The sequence below is a fragment of the Convolutriloba macropyga genome, chromosome 14, assembly GCF_964194025.1.
Source record: "Convolutriloba macropyga chromosome 14, txConMacr16.3, whole genome shotgun sequence".
In the NCBI taxonomy this organism is placed as follows: Eukaryota; Metazoa; Xenacoelomorpha; order Acoela; family Convolutidae; genus Convolutriloba; species Convolutriloba macropyga.
The window spans coordinates 36,051,229-36,067,948 of NC_134481.1; the positions used below are offsets into that span (position 1 = coordinate 36,051,229).

General features: G+C 39.4%; 2 protein-coding genes across 2 annotated transcripts; one reads left to right on the forward strand and one right to left on the reverse strand.

Annotated features, from left to right (window-relative positions):
- Window positions 1-49: 49 nt before the first annotated feature.
- LOC142353623 (uncharacterized) lies at window positions 50-12,990 on the reverse strand. The gene is made up of 2 exons (XM_075405918.1): window positions 12,548-12,990; window positions 50-659 (listed from the first exon to the last, which is right to left on the reverse strand). The coding sequence occupies exons 1-2, from the start codon at window positions 12,937-12,939 to the stop codon at window positions 134-136; spliced, it is 918 nt and encodes a 305-aa protein (XP_075262033.1). The 5' UTR covers window positions 12,940-12,990; the 3' UTR covers window positions 50-133.
- LOC142353624 (uncharacterized) lies at window positions 8,242-9,228 on the forward strand. The gene is made up of 2 exons (XM_075405919.1): window positions 8,242-8,696; window positions 8,773-9,228. Exons 1-2 carry the CDS (start codon window positions 8,414-8,416, stop codon window positions 8,970-8,972), a joined length of 483 nt encoding a protein of 160 aa, XP_075262034.1. The 5' UTR covers window positions 8,242-8,413; the 3' UTR covers window positions 8,973-9,228.
- Window positions 12,991-16,720: the final 3,730 nt, after the last annotated feature.

Here is a 16,720-nt window from a genome sequence, read left to right on the forward strand (position 1 = left end):
TTCTCTTGTTTTCCAAAAAAACGACAAAAATAAGGCATACAAAAACCGGTGCATTTAAGAACTTCAATTCAATTTAATACAACTTAACCATAATTGATAAGCTCAATTTTGTTGTTTTTTCTAGCTATGTTTATTAGGTGTCCTTTTCGGCAAAAATATCACCCAATTCGTGTAAAACATCTTCATTTTCTAGAACATTGTCAGTTTCGTCATCTTCAAAATCCAATTGATTTGCGGCATCTTTAAAAGAGGGAGCATCATTAATCAAAGCCCGCGAAAACCCTGCAGTAAACATTTCATTCATTTCCCGCACCCGTGGTCTGTTGAAATCTGTCCCCTTGTGAATTGTACCTGTATTATCAACCGCAAAATTGAAGTCGTGCAGTGGCTCCTTTAACGCAGCATCTATCCTCTCGTCTAAACTCTCTTCTGTCACAATACTCAAAATTCTCTGGCTTTTCACATCAACGAGTTTGGATATGTAGTCTTGTGTGTTTTCGATTTCTTCACTAGCAGTGACACAATTTGGAGGGTTCTCTTCTACTGTCAATGATGAAGATACTTCGAATTGATCCCGAAGTTGTTGTACCTCTTTGTTCCACTGATCATTGAGTAGTAAGATGGATGGATCAATGCAGTCCGTGCTTACAGTACTTGTGCTGAAACAGAAAAAAATTAAATCTCATTCGATGGTTTAAAAATCAGCAGCAACTTTGGCTTTATCTAGGAAGACAATTCTTTGATTAACTTTCAAGCTAGCAATTTTTTTCTCGTGATCAATTCGACCGCTGCGTATCTTTGACAACTCTGAGGACCGCCCTTTGCCACCGTGAATTAATGTCGAAATTTTCGGTGAACCGCATACTTAGGGTCCTGCAAGCTGAAAGGCGCAAAAAGAATTTAATGCCCTCTTGGCGTTACCTGATTGTCGCGTTTTCGAGGAAAATTCAAAAGGCTCAGACAAAAAATTGTATTAAAGACAACAGGACTAATATAATTGCTTCAAACTTCCGTTTGAGAGCACTTAAAGATATATAGCCAGAAGATTGAAACAACGGACTGCCGTCAGGGGAATTGCTCTAAATCGAGCGGCGAGCGGTTGGCTTCGGTAGTGGCCAGCTGGTGTTTAGGGATGCAAGCATAGGGGGAGGGAGCAGGGAGGGCCGAACGAGAAGGGGTCCAAATCACCAGGTGGAGTGTTGGGGGTGAATGAGGGAGGGTGACTGAGGGGGTCGACCTTTTTAAGATTCAGAACCGCCCTTCACACCATGAAATTTTCTCAAAACAGTTTGCTGAATCGCAATACTTAGAGATTAGTAAGGTGTAAGGCTCTACGAGAACTGCTCAGTCAATTAATGACCTCCAGGATTTTCCTGTTTATCTCGTTTTTGAGGACCAAAAGTTTAAAGAAAATTCGGCCAATCCAAAAATCGCATTAAAAACAACACAGGCCTAAAATTGCTACGAACTTCGCTCGAGACCATTAAAAAGCCGCGATTTAATCTCATTTATTATGACATGAATTGGAAGCAAAACAAGAAAAGAAAAAAAATGAAATGACCAATCGTATTTGAAGGACCGGAAAATTATCAAGGAGTACAATCTTATTTGAGCTGATAGTTAGGGCTACCTCTTAATGCAAAGCTAAAATTAACCATACTAATGCCAAAAATATATTGAAACCAACCTTTGTTGCCCGAAGTACTTAGCGCCCTGGCAATTCCAAAACGATTCAATGCGTTTTATTTTAATATTTCAGTTGGCATTAGACGTGGTATATGATATAACAACAAACCAAACTGAAACAATGGACACACCAACACGAACTTTATGGGTTTATCCGGTTCCTATTTCGATTTCTTTTCCCAATTTACTGCCAAAAACTGCCCTTAAAAAGCAATATGACCTGAACGATCTGAGAAAAGAAAAAAATACCGAAGTTAAAAATTTCAGACCCCAAAAGTTGAAAAAAAAAATTAGAAAAGTTTGCAAACAGTGCTTATATTGTCTTAAAGTACGTTTCATATGTTAAACGATATTTTTCCTCCTTTTTAGTTTCATCATATCATCTGGTGCTGCATTTTCAAGGCCATATATAGACTTGATTTTTCTACCTTATTAAGATGAGAAAATAGATATTTATTTTAATAATATCCTGTAAAATTTCTCAGTTAAATTTGCAATAAAAATCATTTCATCACTGCCCGTCTAAATCATTTTGCCCGGCACCTACCAGCACGCGCCAGAAGTCTCATTTATCATGAGTTAACCTTGACGTATTTGTTAATGCTTTCCCCAGAAGTTAATACGTCCTTATGGTTTTGGAAAATGTAAAACTAAAAAACAACCAGAATTCTCTAGCTAAAAACCAGCAGTAAAAAATGCAGTCTTAGATTGAAATTTTTTACTGAAATCTTAACTGGCTGTCATCCCAGCTCCGAAGTAAATTCAATACAGTTCAAGCTCAGCACAACACGAATCTTCAAAGGAAAAGCTTATGACGAAAATATGCCACATATCTATATAACTCAGCGAAACATTACTTCAAGAAACTCAAAGCATAAACATAATGAACCCCCGAAGTCACATTACACTTTTTATAACAATAAAGCAGGATTGAAAAACCATCTAGCCGAAATAATTTGCGAAACAAGCCAAGCCCAATTGATTCAAATAAGCGTGAATTTCTGAGTGCTAACCGGTATATTAAAATTCGATACTTCAATGGTTACTTCATTTGCCCTGCAAGTGCCAGAACACGCTAAAGTTTCAATTATCTTCAGCCAATATTGATTGATGTAATTGTTTGAAGATTACTGAAACGTAAAAACAGCCCACTGGTCTTGGAAAGTAGTAAGCTGAAGGAGACAATCAAAATTCTTTTAAAATTCAGAAGAAAATTCAGTCTTAGATTGAAACCCCAAATGACTGAAAATCTCATTGAAACTGTCTGCCCTGCTCCGAAGTAAAATCTTGCCGCTCAGGCCCAGCTCAACAAGAATCTTGAAAGAAATAATTTGTGACAAAAATTTACCCTATATCAGTTATTCAACTAAGCGTGAAACATTACTTCAACAAGAGCATTAAAAAATCTACGTTCGCGATAGCTTTTTACTATGTACATAAGGAACTGCATTCAGAATTTGAAATAATTGCTTTTGTATCAAGAAGCTAACCAAATTTTCAGCAGAACAGAGCAACTTGATTTTATGCGCGCTATTTATGCGTGCGGTCAAACAAGCGAAAGAACAGACTGAGTAAATCAGAAATCATTACATACGTTAATGAGTAAATATATAATTATACATTTCCGCCCCATTGATATAGCGCATCAAGGATGAAAACAAAAAAATATTTCAGACTCAGTTTTCGATAAGGTTAATCGATATTCAACACTATCAAAAGAAGCATCAAGGCTTCTCATGTCCGAGTACTCAGGCACCGGAAGTGTGCTCTTGGAAAGAAAGACAGGCGGGATCGAATCGGCTCCTTTCAGCAGGACCATTTTGGAGTTTCTGGATTGAGTTTAACTAATATAGCTTGGCAGCTTTCTGAAATTTACTAATGGTCTGCTCGACAAGTTGCAATTTCCTGTTCTGATTTTGGCGCATCTGACCAAATTGTCATTTCACAGGTTTTGTGCGCAGCTCCCAAAGGCCATGACAAAGGAGGTCTGCAATGTACACTAAATCTCATTCTTGCCAGGTTCTGCGTTTCTTGCATGTTCTTTGAGCTGGTCTGCAGCTGGGATAATTATTCATTTGCCCACATCTTCCAAAATTCTTCAATGAGTTTTTGCAAGTATCGAAAGCACTCTTCGGATCTTCATCTTCGGTTTTTGGGACTGGCGGAACAACCAAAGGCAACTGAAGATAGCAAAGGTTACAGGAGGCTTATCCTCTGCATCACCTCAGGCAACTGACAGCGGCCCTGAGTTTAGATTACCGGTTTGGCATTGCATTGTGTATATTTCATTCAAAAAGAGATTGGCTGTAGTTCCAATTTTATGCCTAGCAATAGATTCATCGATTTGACTCCGGCTTCTCAAAGTCCACCAAAATGAGAATCTTTGACTGGAAATGTCGACCAGTTAATGCACAAGTCAAGCACAGCATTAGGTAAACAATCAGTTCCGTACATTTTGAGCATCCTTTTGAGATTTACGAGGTCACTCAATCAATGATCCTATAAAGTTTGTACCACTCTCCAAAAATATGCGAGCAGGGCATTCTCGTCGTGCAATGAGTCCTCTGATAGCTTTCATGCATTCCTGTGTACCCCAAGCGTTTGTGACATCCAAATCAATGGCTCTTTCGAAGAATCAAACGAAAACTTCCAAATAACACTTGGCTTCATTTTTGTCCCATCTGTATGGCATTGGACCGGCGAACTCTATTCAAACAGTGCTGAGGGGTAAGAGCAGGGTTGATTCATGTCTTCCATACAGGCAACAACCATTAAACCAAAAACATGTGATAAAGTATTCAACTACTGAACGAGTCAAAGTTTTCACTCGAATTATCTAGAACCTCTGACGTTTATGAACAACTGTTGCCTTAATGTAACAACCGCTCATGACTTTCAAGAACAATTAACTTGGACGGATAAATTTTGCAGGGAAAGATTGATTGAAATTTTGCAGTTTCATTCTAGCTATCTTCTGCCACTAGTCGTTGAAATTGCAAGTCTTTCCTTATCTATGAATTGATAAACTTGAAGGCTTTTCAATTTACGACTGACGCTTTGGTTTTTCTGCAAATTTTTTCTTTCAGCAAGGCTGTTTTGCTTCCGCACATTTATAACAAGGATATTTGATGCTTATCGCTTGAATTCTTTTCCCTATTGGCTTTTTGAGCAAAAAGTAGGCCAACTTAAGAACTTGCTTCGCTACACTGATTAATTTGACTTGTGTAACGTTCATTAGGGAAAAATTTGTCGATTTGCTTCTTTGACTGCTCTGTTACGATCATGGAGCAGGTCATTTTCGTCCCCAAGAGGTTCAGGAACAGTGCCCGAATCTAGTGTTCTTTCGCTCCGCATCAGTTCCTTCTTCACTTCAGTTGACTGAAAAACCTCTGGTTGATTTGGGAGATTAGGTTTTACATTAAAAAGCAGTTGTGGGCCTTCCCACCACATTTTAAGTTCTGAAAGCTGCTTGGCTGGCACCCGGCGTGTAGTATGATTAGCTGATTCTCTTTTGGTTGAATTATTTGGAGCTTTGGCCACGCGGTAAGCTATGCATGTCGAGAATCTAATAGGGACAGAGTTGATCCGTGTTAAGGCAACCGTTGAATCGCTCCATGCATTTTGTGGATTCGGTTCGGTTAACTGTTTTCTGAACTACTTGTAGCATCTGCGCTCCAACAACCATTGAGCACAAGTCTAATCTCGGTAAGTTGAGCGTTTTCTTTGGCGCCAATATGGACTTGAAACAGATTAGGGTAAACTTCATCCGAGATGCTCCCAATGATCGGACATACGTAGCAAAAAGAAGTTAATTTTTTCCATGGAGAAGTTGGACACAAAACGTGATGTACGCAACTCAACTAGGTGACGTTATCCGCTCATCCAGGCGTTAAATTGATTTGTTATAGTCGCCCCAACATCATCCTATCCAAGTAATTTGGAAGAGAATTTTGCAATGAAGCTTTACAGTTGTTAGGGGACCGATAGGGTCATATAACTTAATCTTGCTAGATATTGCTCTTCTGGTCGTTATATGCACATTTTCAGGATAGGGCAAGTTGTTGTTAACTGAAACTACCAACACTTTTTCGTTAGGTTAAGTGAACTCAATTTTTTAGCTGATTAATTTTGACTAGTTCTTGGTTTCGGAGTTCTTTTTATAGAATATGTATCTGTCCTTTCAACTTTCAAGTATTTCTCCTGGTTGCCAAAGTTGAGCATCTGCCAAATTAAAATTGACGAGGTCTGCATAGTTTGTGTCTGAAATAGTTTAATTGGGATGTTCGCTGGCAGTAATTATCTTCAGCAGCACACAGTTCAGAGAATAGGTTTTTACTAATTTGGGAATAATTAAAGTTTCATTGAACCGTCGACTGGTATTGAATCTTTCTGATTGATCGCTATGATCCTCTTATTTGAAGGTTTTGTTTCTAGTCCCAGTGCTTTGCAGGTTATTGCCGTTATTGCATTGACACAGGCTCCTCTGCCTAACTTTATAGGCTCGTTAATTGTGTATTTGTTTGTCTCTGCTTGAAATTACTTGAATGCCAGCAGTAAGTACGATTGTTTATTTATGAAGATTTTCGAGTCACAATACAAGCCTGTGTTCCTTGTGTAGCATTGAAGGCCTCTTGTAGAAAAGCATGATGCTTACCATGGCATGTTTGCATCTGGATTTTTAAGAACATTGACACAGTATTTGACAGGAAGAAAATTTGACAGGATTTACTGGTTGCTAAGGCCGACTGATTTTTCGTGGATAGGTTTTTGAATTTTGAGCAAGGCCATGGAGTGCCTTACATTGAGTCGTGATCGCTTCGATCGCTCCTCCATCCAGTGACGTCTATTTGTTTGGGGGAATGGGATCTTTCAGAATTTCCATCGACCTCGATATGTCCAGAAAAGTCATCAATTCGTCAAATTTCAGACATTCAGTGCCTTCAATTTTGAGTTTTCACGCCTTCTGAAGTTCAACATCAAGTTTTGCGAAGAGAAGCTAAAGATTAATTGCTGTCAGTTGATGATAGGCTTTTCAAAATACAAGAGGTGAACTGTCTGACAATTGTGTTGAGGTGCAACGCTGTACCGAATTCATCAATAAATGCAGCCCATTAAGTAAATTTGCCGTCGTATTTGGGTAGCTGTACTTGCGTTAGCTTGGCTACTTGCGGCTGGCAGTGTGTTTATCTCCGAAAGAGGTATTCATTTTCACCTTTTCCAGCTTGACTTTTGTCTCGGCTTTTCCCATCTGAAATAGCTTCTTACGGACTCCTGCATGCTTATCTTGAATCAGATCGAAATTTGTATCGTACTGACCGTCCTGGACTTTTGCCAGGTAGGATTAGTCAAGTTGTTAGCAAATTTTGAAGCAATCAGTAACTTCGATGATGGCCAACTGGAGCTCGTCTTCGCCAAATGGCTCGCTAAGTCTGTCCCATCAATCGAAAACTTTAATGATATCGTGAATTGACGCGCCTCCTTCTGGAACTTGTTTCTGTAGATTCTATATGGCTTATTCTGTCAGTGAAGCCGAAACGCACGATCGCGACAGCTTTTACTATGTATATGAAGAATTAAATTGAACATTTTAATTGATTGCTTTTGAATCACGAGAAATCAGCTGGTAAACAAACCACTTGAATTTTATGCAAGAAGTCTATGAGTGCTTTTCAAAAAGCGAACAAAGATCAGAATAAGTGAGTAAATCAGAAATCAATACATTATGAGTATGATTAAAAATATGTTTAAACAACATAATAAACCCTCAAAGTCACATTACAGTTGTTAACGCTATACAAAACCAGGATTGATGAAAAACTTAGCCAAAGTAACTCGCGAAACGACCCAGTGTCTCAAATTGAAGTGAGCAGGACAGCCATAAGAATTAGCAGGCCAATGATAGCTCAATCTCAGCTGTGAATTCTTCGGCTAATAAAACAACAATAACTTCGGTGAATTGCTCTCAAATGACTGGTGATGAGTTGACTTCAGTAGTTATTCACTTGAGGTTAGAGACCCCAGCTCAAGCTCAAATGAGAGGATGGCAGTAGAAAAAGGCGTTAGTTAGATAGGTGAAAGCTGAATAAAGGCGTACCGAGGAGTAATGGGTCAGGGCGGAGTGAGGGTATCGGGCGTTTGAGAAAAGGCTGGGGGTGGGAGTGCGATCAAAGAGCACGATACGAGAGTTCAATTGGAGAGGTCTAAACGCAAAAAACTTGAAAGCCATGAATTTCTTCCCCGCACCGTAGGCAAGTCGTAAGCGTTTTTCTCAAGTAGTAAGCGGTTTTTTTCCCATTTTGTAAATATATTATTCCTTTAGTTTGCATGCTTTTTATTTCCCTAAAATCACAGAATATTTTGCCGCTGCCACATAACTTAACACTACCTCGGAGTCGTAAATAGGTTGAAAGTAACACGGTTAACGTCATTATCTCAGGAATACAGCCCTTATCGCGTTTGCTGTAAAAATAACAGGAACATTAAGTCGTTTAGACTTTTAATGAGAACGAGGTCATACAGTAAAAAATAATTATATTTTCTACTTCGGCTGTTCGGTCACTTCTTAACGTGAGAGGAAATTGACGGTATTTTAGACCTCCTTGCACACGGTTCAGTTGTTTTTGGGGTAGCTTTAGTTGTGTCTACAGTTTATATTTTACTGTATTTGCAAGTAGAGCTCTTTACTAATTCGCCGCCTAAGAGTATTGTAATTTCAGATCATTGTGTTATGGAAACTACGAATGTGAAATCCATGTTAACGCCAGAGCCCGCCCTACCGGAGATAAATGCCAGCCAACATGATTACACGGTAGCCGGACCCAGTTCAGTAAAGCCACGAGTGAGTAAGAGTACCTCGTATCTGAAGGGAAAGAAGCCTCCTTCAACACCTAAAGAAGAGCGAAAAAGGTCAACAAGGCCTCGGCTGTCTGCTACACTAGATGCAAATAAAGATTCGCAACTTGACTCGCAGGTTTCCTCTAACAGGACGTTCCATGGACGACTTCTTCAGAGTGAGTATTTTACCTTAGTGAGCAGGGATCCCTCTGATGGGCTGTATAGTTCACTTAACCGTTTTGTACATTTTAGCTGAGAAGACCTCAGAAGATTCTGAGTTCCAGAGGCTCCAACCTCTGGGTTCCCCACCATTGTCTAAGGTGCATATCAAGAAGCGTTCTTTCATGTGCGGGAAAAAACATGAAGATGCCCGAACCTCATCGGAAGAAATATCGAGGAGTCTTGGATCCTGTCAGAGCGTATCTGCAGGATTGCGGCCGACATTTTCATAGGACAGGAACCTCCTAACACTCAATCTACGACTGTATTCTCTGCCTCCGACGATTTGTTAATGCGAGCCATCATAAGAAGAAGGCCCATGTTAGAAATCATTCATTTGGTATCAGCGGTATCGGAGATCATCTAGATAATGATAACAGGCAAATCAACTGTCCGAAAGACCCAAGGGAAATGACCGATTTCACTCATGATGTCATAGCAACTCTTAGGGAGCCGAAGATGAATGCAGGAGTGTTGACGGAGTTACGGGACCATAGGAAAAGAGCAGCAAGGAAAAACAGTAGTAAGGATGCGATTGATAAACGAGTAACCGAGACGTTCCAACTCCATCTTTATCGGTTGTGGGTGGCTACAGATTGTAAAATGATCAGTTGTGGAATGGTACGATACCAGGATACCTCAAAACTCTTCGGAGAAAGAAAGGACAAAGGAGAATACAAGGCCAGCAGTATGGTTTTGTTTATTGTTGTGAGGAGATTCCTGAGATATGTTAGGTGCAATCAAAAGAAGCTGAGAATTCCTTATGAAATGGGAGGACACTTTGAAAAAGCTATCGTCGGACTACAGACCAGATGAAGAAAGACATACTACTTTTGCGAAGCAAAACATAAGGAGACGCCGACATTTGCCGAATTTACTAGAGTAGTGCATATTGTCAAGGATGCCCGTGATAGTCCGACAGTGTGTAACTTTTCTCACAACTTGCTTAAAGGACTGACATTCTTCTATTTTCAAGAAAACGCAGTCACGAGGCACGGTCCTATACAGAAACTCAAAATTTGAGAACTACAGTCGGCTGAGTAAAGGGGAGCCCGTACACAGTCCTTAGTGTAAAGCATAAAACTGGATATAACTATGCAGTGACCTACAAATGGAATTCCGTTCAGGTACCTTATTTCGATCCTATGTTCGACGCCTTCTGGAAAGAGCGCAAGGATACCGAGCCGGAAACGTATCATAAACATGTTGAACAGACAGCGCTCGACACGAAGACGGAAGAATCGAGTAATTTGCTAAGCAAAGTTTTGGATGGCAGCATCACGAATGTCCACGCTAGGCTATTAAACTTTCTCACTGATCCCATTATTGAAATTCCCACGCACATTACGCCCCAACAATTTGACGCAGCCAGTGGGAACACGATCAACTTCAATAGGGCTGTTAAGGGCCCGGTCTCTCCTCATTTGCACGGCAATCAAGTGAGCTCAGAGCCTTCTACTGCAGTAGGTACTGGTGAGTTTCCTGGACACCTCAAGTTTCTGGATGATAAAGAAGAGGAGTATTTAGATCAGGACGAAGCTGATGCGAGCTTCAATATAGTAGACGAAGAAGCTAATTCCGAGTCGTACGACTATGAGAGCGATGATGACCATTTAGTTGTAGATGAGAGTGCAGATGACACCGATAACACTGAATCAGACCCCGAGTTTGATTAATATGGCCATCATTAGCTGCGGCTGGAAAAAGGGCGTTGCGAATTCGTAAGGAGTCTGCAAAAGTTTAGTGGTAAAGGGAAATGAAAGCCGGAGGATAAGTCTCTTGGCACCCTTTTTATGCAAGCTGAAGTGACGCCGAATAAAGTGGAAATTTTTGAGACTATGGAAGGTAAAACGAGCCGAAACCCGTCTAAACAAGTTGTCGTGTAGATTTATGATAAAGTTAAAGAGTAACTTGTACTTAACTGCTGATGAACTTTTGATGAGCTACGAGACACCTACTATAGTATTGAGTTGAATTGCTGCTTACATTTCTGAGTTTGATTTGATTGTCTTGTTTCATTTTTCGTTGTTGATTGTCGCTGTATATTGATCCTTTGTTTGTTGTTATACTAGCTACAGTGTAGCATCTTCCTTTAAGATTATGTTGATTACTTCAGTTACATATACGAGTTATCTGCGGTTTCTCCGCTTACCTTTGGTTCAAAAATCAAAAAGATCAAAAGTTGGCACATAATTAAGAACTCTTACCGAAAAAAAAAACTCAAACATTTAGGTCATCCTATAAAGTGACCAACCGCTGACTACGCGATCACTTTTTTTCAAATTTTGTTCCCCGATCTCCAAATATAAACCATACGTAAATTTGTACTATTATAATAAATTTTCAGCAAACTATTGAATCGAATATCTTATTCCTGTTTTACGACACGAAGGAATTCCAGGAGTCTACGTTAGGTGATGAAATGTAGGGGGCATATCTTAGAATACGCCAGCAAATGGCTCCTAGACAAATTGGAAACCACTGCTACGTTGATACAAATAATAGAAATAGGCATTGGTTGCAAAACAGAGCACCAGTTATAGAAGCCTCCTTAATGTCTCGTGACCTTTGATTGCGTGTGTTTCAGTATCCCAATTGCAAACCAAATGGTGAGGGTTTCACTATCCTAGTTGAAAACTCGATTGTGTGGGTTTTACTATTCCAACTGAAAACACGATTGATTCAATAAATTTAATTAATTATTATTTTTATTCTTACCTGACCAAAGTGGGGAGAATAGAAACATAATATTTCATATCTGGAAAACTGCAAAGAACTGTTGAAAATTGATTTGTTAAACTGGTGATCTGCTGTTAAACTGGTGACTAGGCTTTATAAACCTAGTCATGGTAAACAAGTTAATTATTAATTCAAAATCATATTGAAAAAAGTTGCAATACTATTTTTTTTGTTGTTGTTGAATAGAAACATAATATTTCATACTATAAGTGCAGCTCGTCTAGATAGATCGATTCGTGCAATAAAAAAATTTTTACTCGCTAACGTATTAAATATTTCAGAAGGCTCACTTTATTCCTACTACTACCAATTATTTCGGTAGAAAAACGTTATTTTTAAACTCCTGAGCCATTCTAAGGCTAGCGTAGGCCCCAAATCACTTTGGTTTGAGCTTCCAAAACCCAAAATTCACTGAGAAATCGGTATTCAAAAATTTTTAAACAAGTGAGTCTCCGCATCATAGAGCCCTATCATCTGGATCCCCTCAACGGGTCAAAGTAACGCCCACTACCAAGCCGTTAAAGGACGTTTTTGAATACATTTTTTGGATGTTTATTGTCGTTTTGGTGTTAATCTTGAGCCGCTCTATCTTCCTGATTCAGTATTTCTGGTCCATCTTCACCTCAAAAAATGCCCACTGCTACTAATAACAAAAGTTTCAACAGAACCATGTGCTAAAAGATCCCTGTGCTGCTACTAACTGGAACGCAATTGCTTTCCACTACACTTCCTGTTTCGCCTTGATCAAAATCGACCCGCAAAAATACGGGAACCATCCCCAAAATACGTGAACAAACTGCTAACAAAGTGGACCATATTGCTACTCTTCAGTTCGAAGGTCAAAGCCTAATAATAGCCGTCTGAACCCGTAGCTATTAACTATGAGCCACTGGCGAAGTTTGCCAGCATCCTATCGAAAGACATGAATGAACAAGAAGATATACAGAAGGACAGCATCCTACAGAAAAATTACTCAAAACTAAAGACTTTTTTCGAATACATGTCATCGGCACTACAAATATATCCAGTATGGACAATGCAAAATTACTCCAATTCTCAATAAAACTACCTTAAATCTGAAAAACTATTTTGGTGCTTGGTAATTTCTCCCTGGATCTTTCGGATGCATTCCAAATATTCACTCGTGTATTTGTCAAAATTGGCTTTGTATGACTCTTCTTCACTCTCCACAAACAACTGAAATGCCCTCTCTCGGCTCAGCCAATCAGATGCATTTTTCAGCGCTTCCTCTTTGAACTGCTCGCTGTATTTGTACGAGGGAGCAGATTGTGACACCACAACCCTCGCTGGTGTATCTCGAATTAGGACTTTAGGTTTGTTGCTTTTGAAGTTGTCACCGAAATAGCGGATTGAATGGCCTGCTGCTCGTTTCTGAAGAGATCGATGGATTGAGCATTGTGCGCATAAACGACAACAACTGTTCATCTTCTCAAAGAACATAATTCATACTAGACCTGCAAATAATTAATAGCTGCCTCAAGAATTCAAATGTTTAGGCGTGGATAGGAAAACAACAAGAAAACGACCGTCGAGCAAAACATTGGAAAACAATCTTGTGGATGTGTGTCACGCGTATGTATCAAAGCGTGGCCACTCAATTGGCCGACATCCAAATTAGCCGACACACCTTTTAGTTGACACTTCAGCAAATATAAATGCTCGAAAACCATAGTTCGTGATAATTACCCGCCCACAAAGCGGGTAAAGTAGCGTCGCTGAATTTTCAAACAAACATTATTTTGCTATGGCTACTAGCTAATTTTGCCATGCCTCAGCGGCCCGTGGTACTTGATATGAATCTATCACAACCGAAAAAATTATCACGACCGGAAATAATTAAGTCGAATTTTCTAAGCACTATTTGAATTATACTGTTCTGATTTCTGTCTTTTTCGCATCGTTCTGATGAAATCTGTCGGCCAATTGGCGTGTCTTGTAACTTGTGAGTCGACTATTACCCCTAGCCCCGTAAAATAGAACTTAAAACAGTAGGTTTCAATGTCGAAAATATAGTTTCATCCAATTTATTATATTGGTTTTTCAGAATTGTCGCAACCACATATTTTGCAGAAAACTTAGTTATTCTGGGTCTTTCCCGTTATACACCCCACCAATTATGGCATATTTTCCATGATTCAGGGGGTGGGGGCTATAGATTATTTGACCACTAAGCTGGGGGGGGGCTATAATGTGAAAGACCTGTTATTAAGGCAAGCAATTTTGATATAAGAAGATTAGGGTCTTTCCCATTACAGCCCCCCCCGCAGCTTAGTGGTCAGATAACCTATAGCCCCTACAAACATAGTAATTATACAATGGGGGGGGGCTATTATGGGAAAGAACCGAAGATTAAATTAAACGTCATATCCCACTGACAAAATGTCATAATGTAATATCCGTGCACTGTCTACGGTTACGGTTTGGGTTGGATGTTATTCTTAAGCACTTTAAACCTCGGAGTTACTGAGGAAAATTTTCCAAGTATCAGACTTGAATTTAATTGAGCAGATGTAAATGTACAATCAGTTCAATACAAAGTTAGATCTATTGCTTGTAAATATTCGAAGTTTTGTGAAGATGAGAGATGTAAAGCAATTAAATAGAGGCAGCTCGATTTTGTAAGGTTTAGTTTTGAATATGTTCTTTGGTTTCAGTCCTATCAATGGTTAATTATTCTTAGGTTATTTTTACCCATTTTCGTTAATCTCCTTGGGATTTTCTAATAGTTATTTTCTACCGCACGGGTCCCTGTTAGTTTAACTAACAGATAACAGGTTTATCTGGTTGACGAATCCCGTCATGAACAAACATTCCTTGACGTGTCCCATCAAGATGAAATTCCATGATGATTCCCATCTTTATTTATGATGCTTTCTCTATATTGTTGAAATCCGGTTTACTATTAGTAATCATCTCTTTTTGTACTCCTATTTGTTTGTGAAAATTTCGAATTATGCGTTTAATACGTAATTTATGAGCATGTCATACATTATGGATCACTATACTGCCTCCCTCTTAGAAAATGTGAGTGTTCCACTCACTCACACAGCAAGAGTTTCAAATGTCCATTTTCGAGTTCATATATTCTTGTGCTTTTTCAATCCCGTACTTGTCATAACTATTACGGGCCTCCTCCTCTTCCATAAGTTTCTTTGCTTGAAGAATGATTTTGAACATTTCCTCACGACCAACCTTGTCCGGATGACAGAGCATTGCCAACGTTTTGAAATGTTTCTGGATAGTACTGGTTGTGGCCCCCTGTGGCAGGAATAGAAGTTCATAAAAGTTTGTAGGTCGACTGAACGGGCTCTGCGCGTTGATCGCCTCCAGCCTCCTCTGTATGACCTACTTTGAGTTTCGCTCTGTTTTTACTCTACCCCATAACTTTCTATTGTCTATCTTGGCATTCTCCAACTCCCGAGCTAAGCACTCCCGCTCGTCCATCAGAGCAATACATTCCCTTGTTTTTGTTTCGGCTACATTTGCAAACTCCTCCAACTCTTTCTTCAATGTTTCCACCTGCCTCCTGCAGGACTCCCGCTGATTCCCAGCGTATTCAAGTTGCCGATTGGTCTCCAGCAATTGATCACCTAATCTTTGACTTTCAAGTTTTAACTGACGGAGCTCCTCTTCGAGCCGAGCCCCGGCTGTTCCCAGCATTTCGCTGCTGTCAATCTTCCTTTGTTCTTCCTCGATTCTGTGTTGCATCTCACTTAACTCCTCAACGCTAATTGCGGCTCTATTCACTATATTGGTTGGTTGCAGCTGCGTCAGTGGCACCACGTACCTTTTGTTTGAGAATACTCCAACAATCCGATAAACTTGGTGCCTGACTATCGACCTGACCTCGAACAACTCGGGTAGATAGTAGCAATAATCACCAATTTTTGGTTCTGCCAATCCTACATATCATACAAGTAATTTAGTCTAATGTATCAATAACAATTTCTGCCATATCTGGTACAGATTTTGCCTATTTTGCTTTTATAACTACGATGTTTGTTTCACCATCACACCGTTCAACTGTCCTTTTTCTTGTCAATTTTTGTTCCTTTGTACGTTTTTTTAGATGATGAAAATAATTTAGATTCCCCATTGGGTTAATGGGTTGCAGTGCAATTACAGGATTCGTGCTACTGCGTAGCATATCGATTGAAAGAAACACGCGTACCGAACAAAATATGATTTTAAATCCAGTAGAAATAGTAATCAAACTGATGGTTATTTCCCTGGCCACATGCCAGATTTGTTTCACTTCATTACCCAAGTATTCAAAAATTAGCAATTCATGCCACTGATGATTGTACTTTAAGTCCGTGTTGAAATACTCTAGAGTCTCATGCTCATATAAACCTCCCTGTCCCAGGAAAATTTCTCTTCCTGTTATCGTCTATCTCGAATGCCTTAATCTTTGGGCACTTTTGCTGAGTTCCAGGTCCTTGTCATTGAAAAACCCTTCCATTGGCGCCGATGTTGACCAATTGACGTTAACTCTATAATTAGGCATATCATTGGGTTTTTCAATCAATTGTATTCTTCGCCCATATGTTATCAATGACCCATTGCAATTCAAGAGCGTTCGGGAACATGGGTTTGCAATTAATCAGTGTGAAATTTCTATAGAATACTTTAGTAATGGGGTCCATATATCTAATTACTTCTGAAGTATTGCCAGAAGACACCCTAATTGGTACTTCCTCCGTACAAAACTGATTTTCGACAACATGTACGATTACTTTAGCGCACCTATGGACATAAAGTATTCCTCCCGCTCTTTTTGCGTGTGTACCCAGAGCGTTTTGTTGACCTAAGAAAATTTGGTGTGAAGTTCCGTTAATTGATGTCGTTAGAATCATAGCTATGTGCAGTTTTTCTATGTGACAATTTAATAACTCAATTTGTTTCAGGTTTTCAAACATGCCTCGAAAATCCCACACAAAAAGTTGGTCGAGTTTTATGTCCCTGAGATCTGTCTCAGATAGATCTGTTGTTGAAAAATTTTGTTCCCTGGCCGTCAACTTCTCCGTTGTGTAAAACAGATTTCTGTGGTTTGTTTCAAAAAGCAGAAAATTGTCTATATGTTTTGTCTTGTTTCTCAACTGGACAACTAAATTTCTTTTTCTGTCTAATTTGCTCGTCAAGTACTTTTTGTTTCCAGAGCGGACTATTTTTGCTGTTATCGAGTCTGAAAATTTAACGATCGTTAAGATGTTTAGTTTTT

Excerpts from the sequence above, each read along its gene's own strand:
- LOC142353624 (XM_075405919.1), top strand. The coding sequence starts at position 8,414 with ATGGAAACTACGAATGTGAAATCCATGTTAACGCCAGAGCCCGCCCTA. Across the intron at positions 8,697-8,772 it reads CCATGGACGACTTCTTCAGA|CTGAGAAGACCTCAGAAGAT; the intron begins GTGAGTATTTTA and ends TGTACATTTTAG.
- LOC142353623 (XM_075405918.1), bottom strand. The coding sequence starts at position 12,939 with ATGTTCTTTGAGAAGATGAACAGTTGTTGTCGTTTATGCGCACAATGC. Across the intron at positions 660-12,547 it reads AATAGTTTTTCAGATTTAAG|CACAAGTACTGTAAGCACGG; the intron begins GTAGTTTTATTG and ends TTTCTGTTTCAG.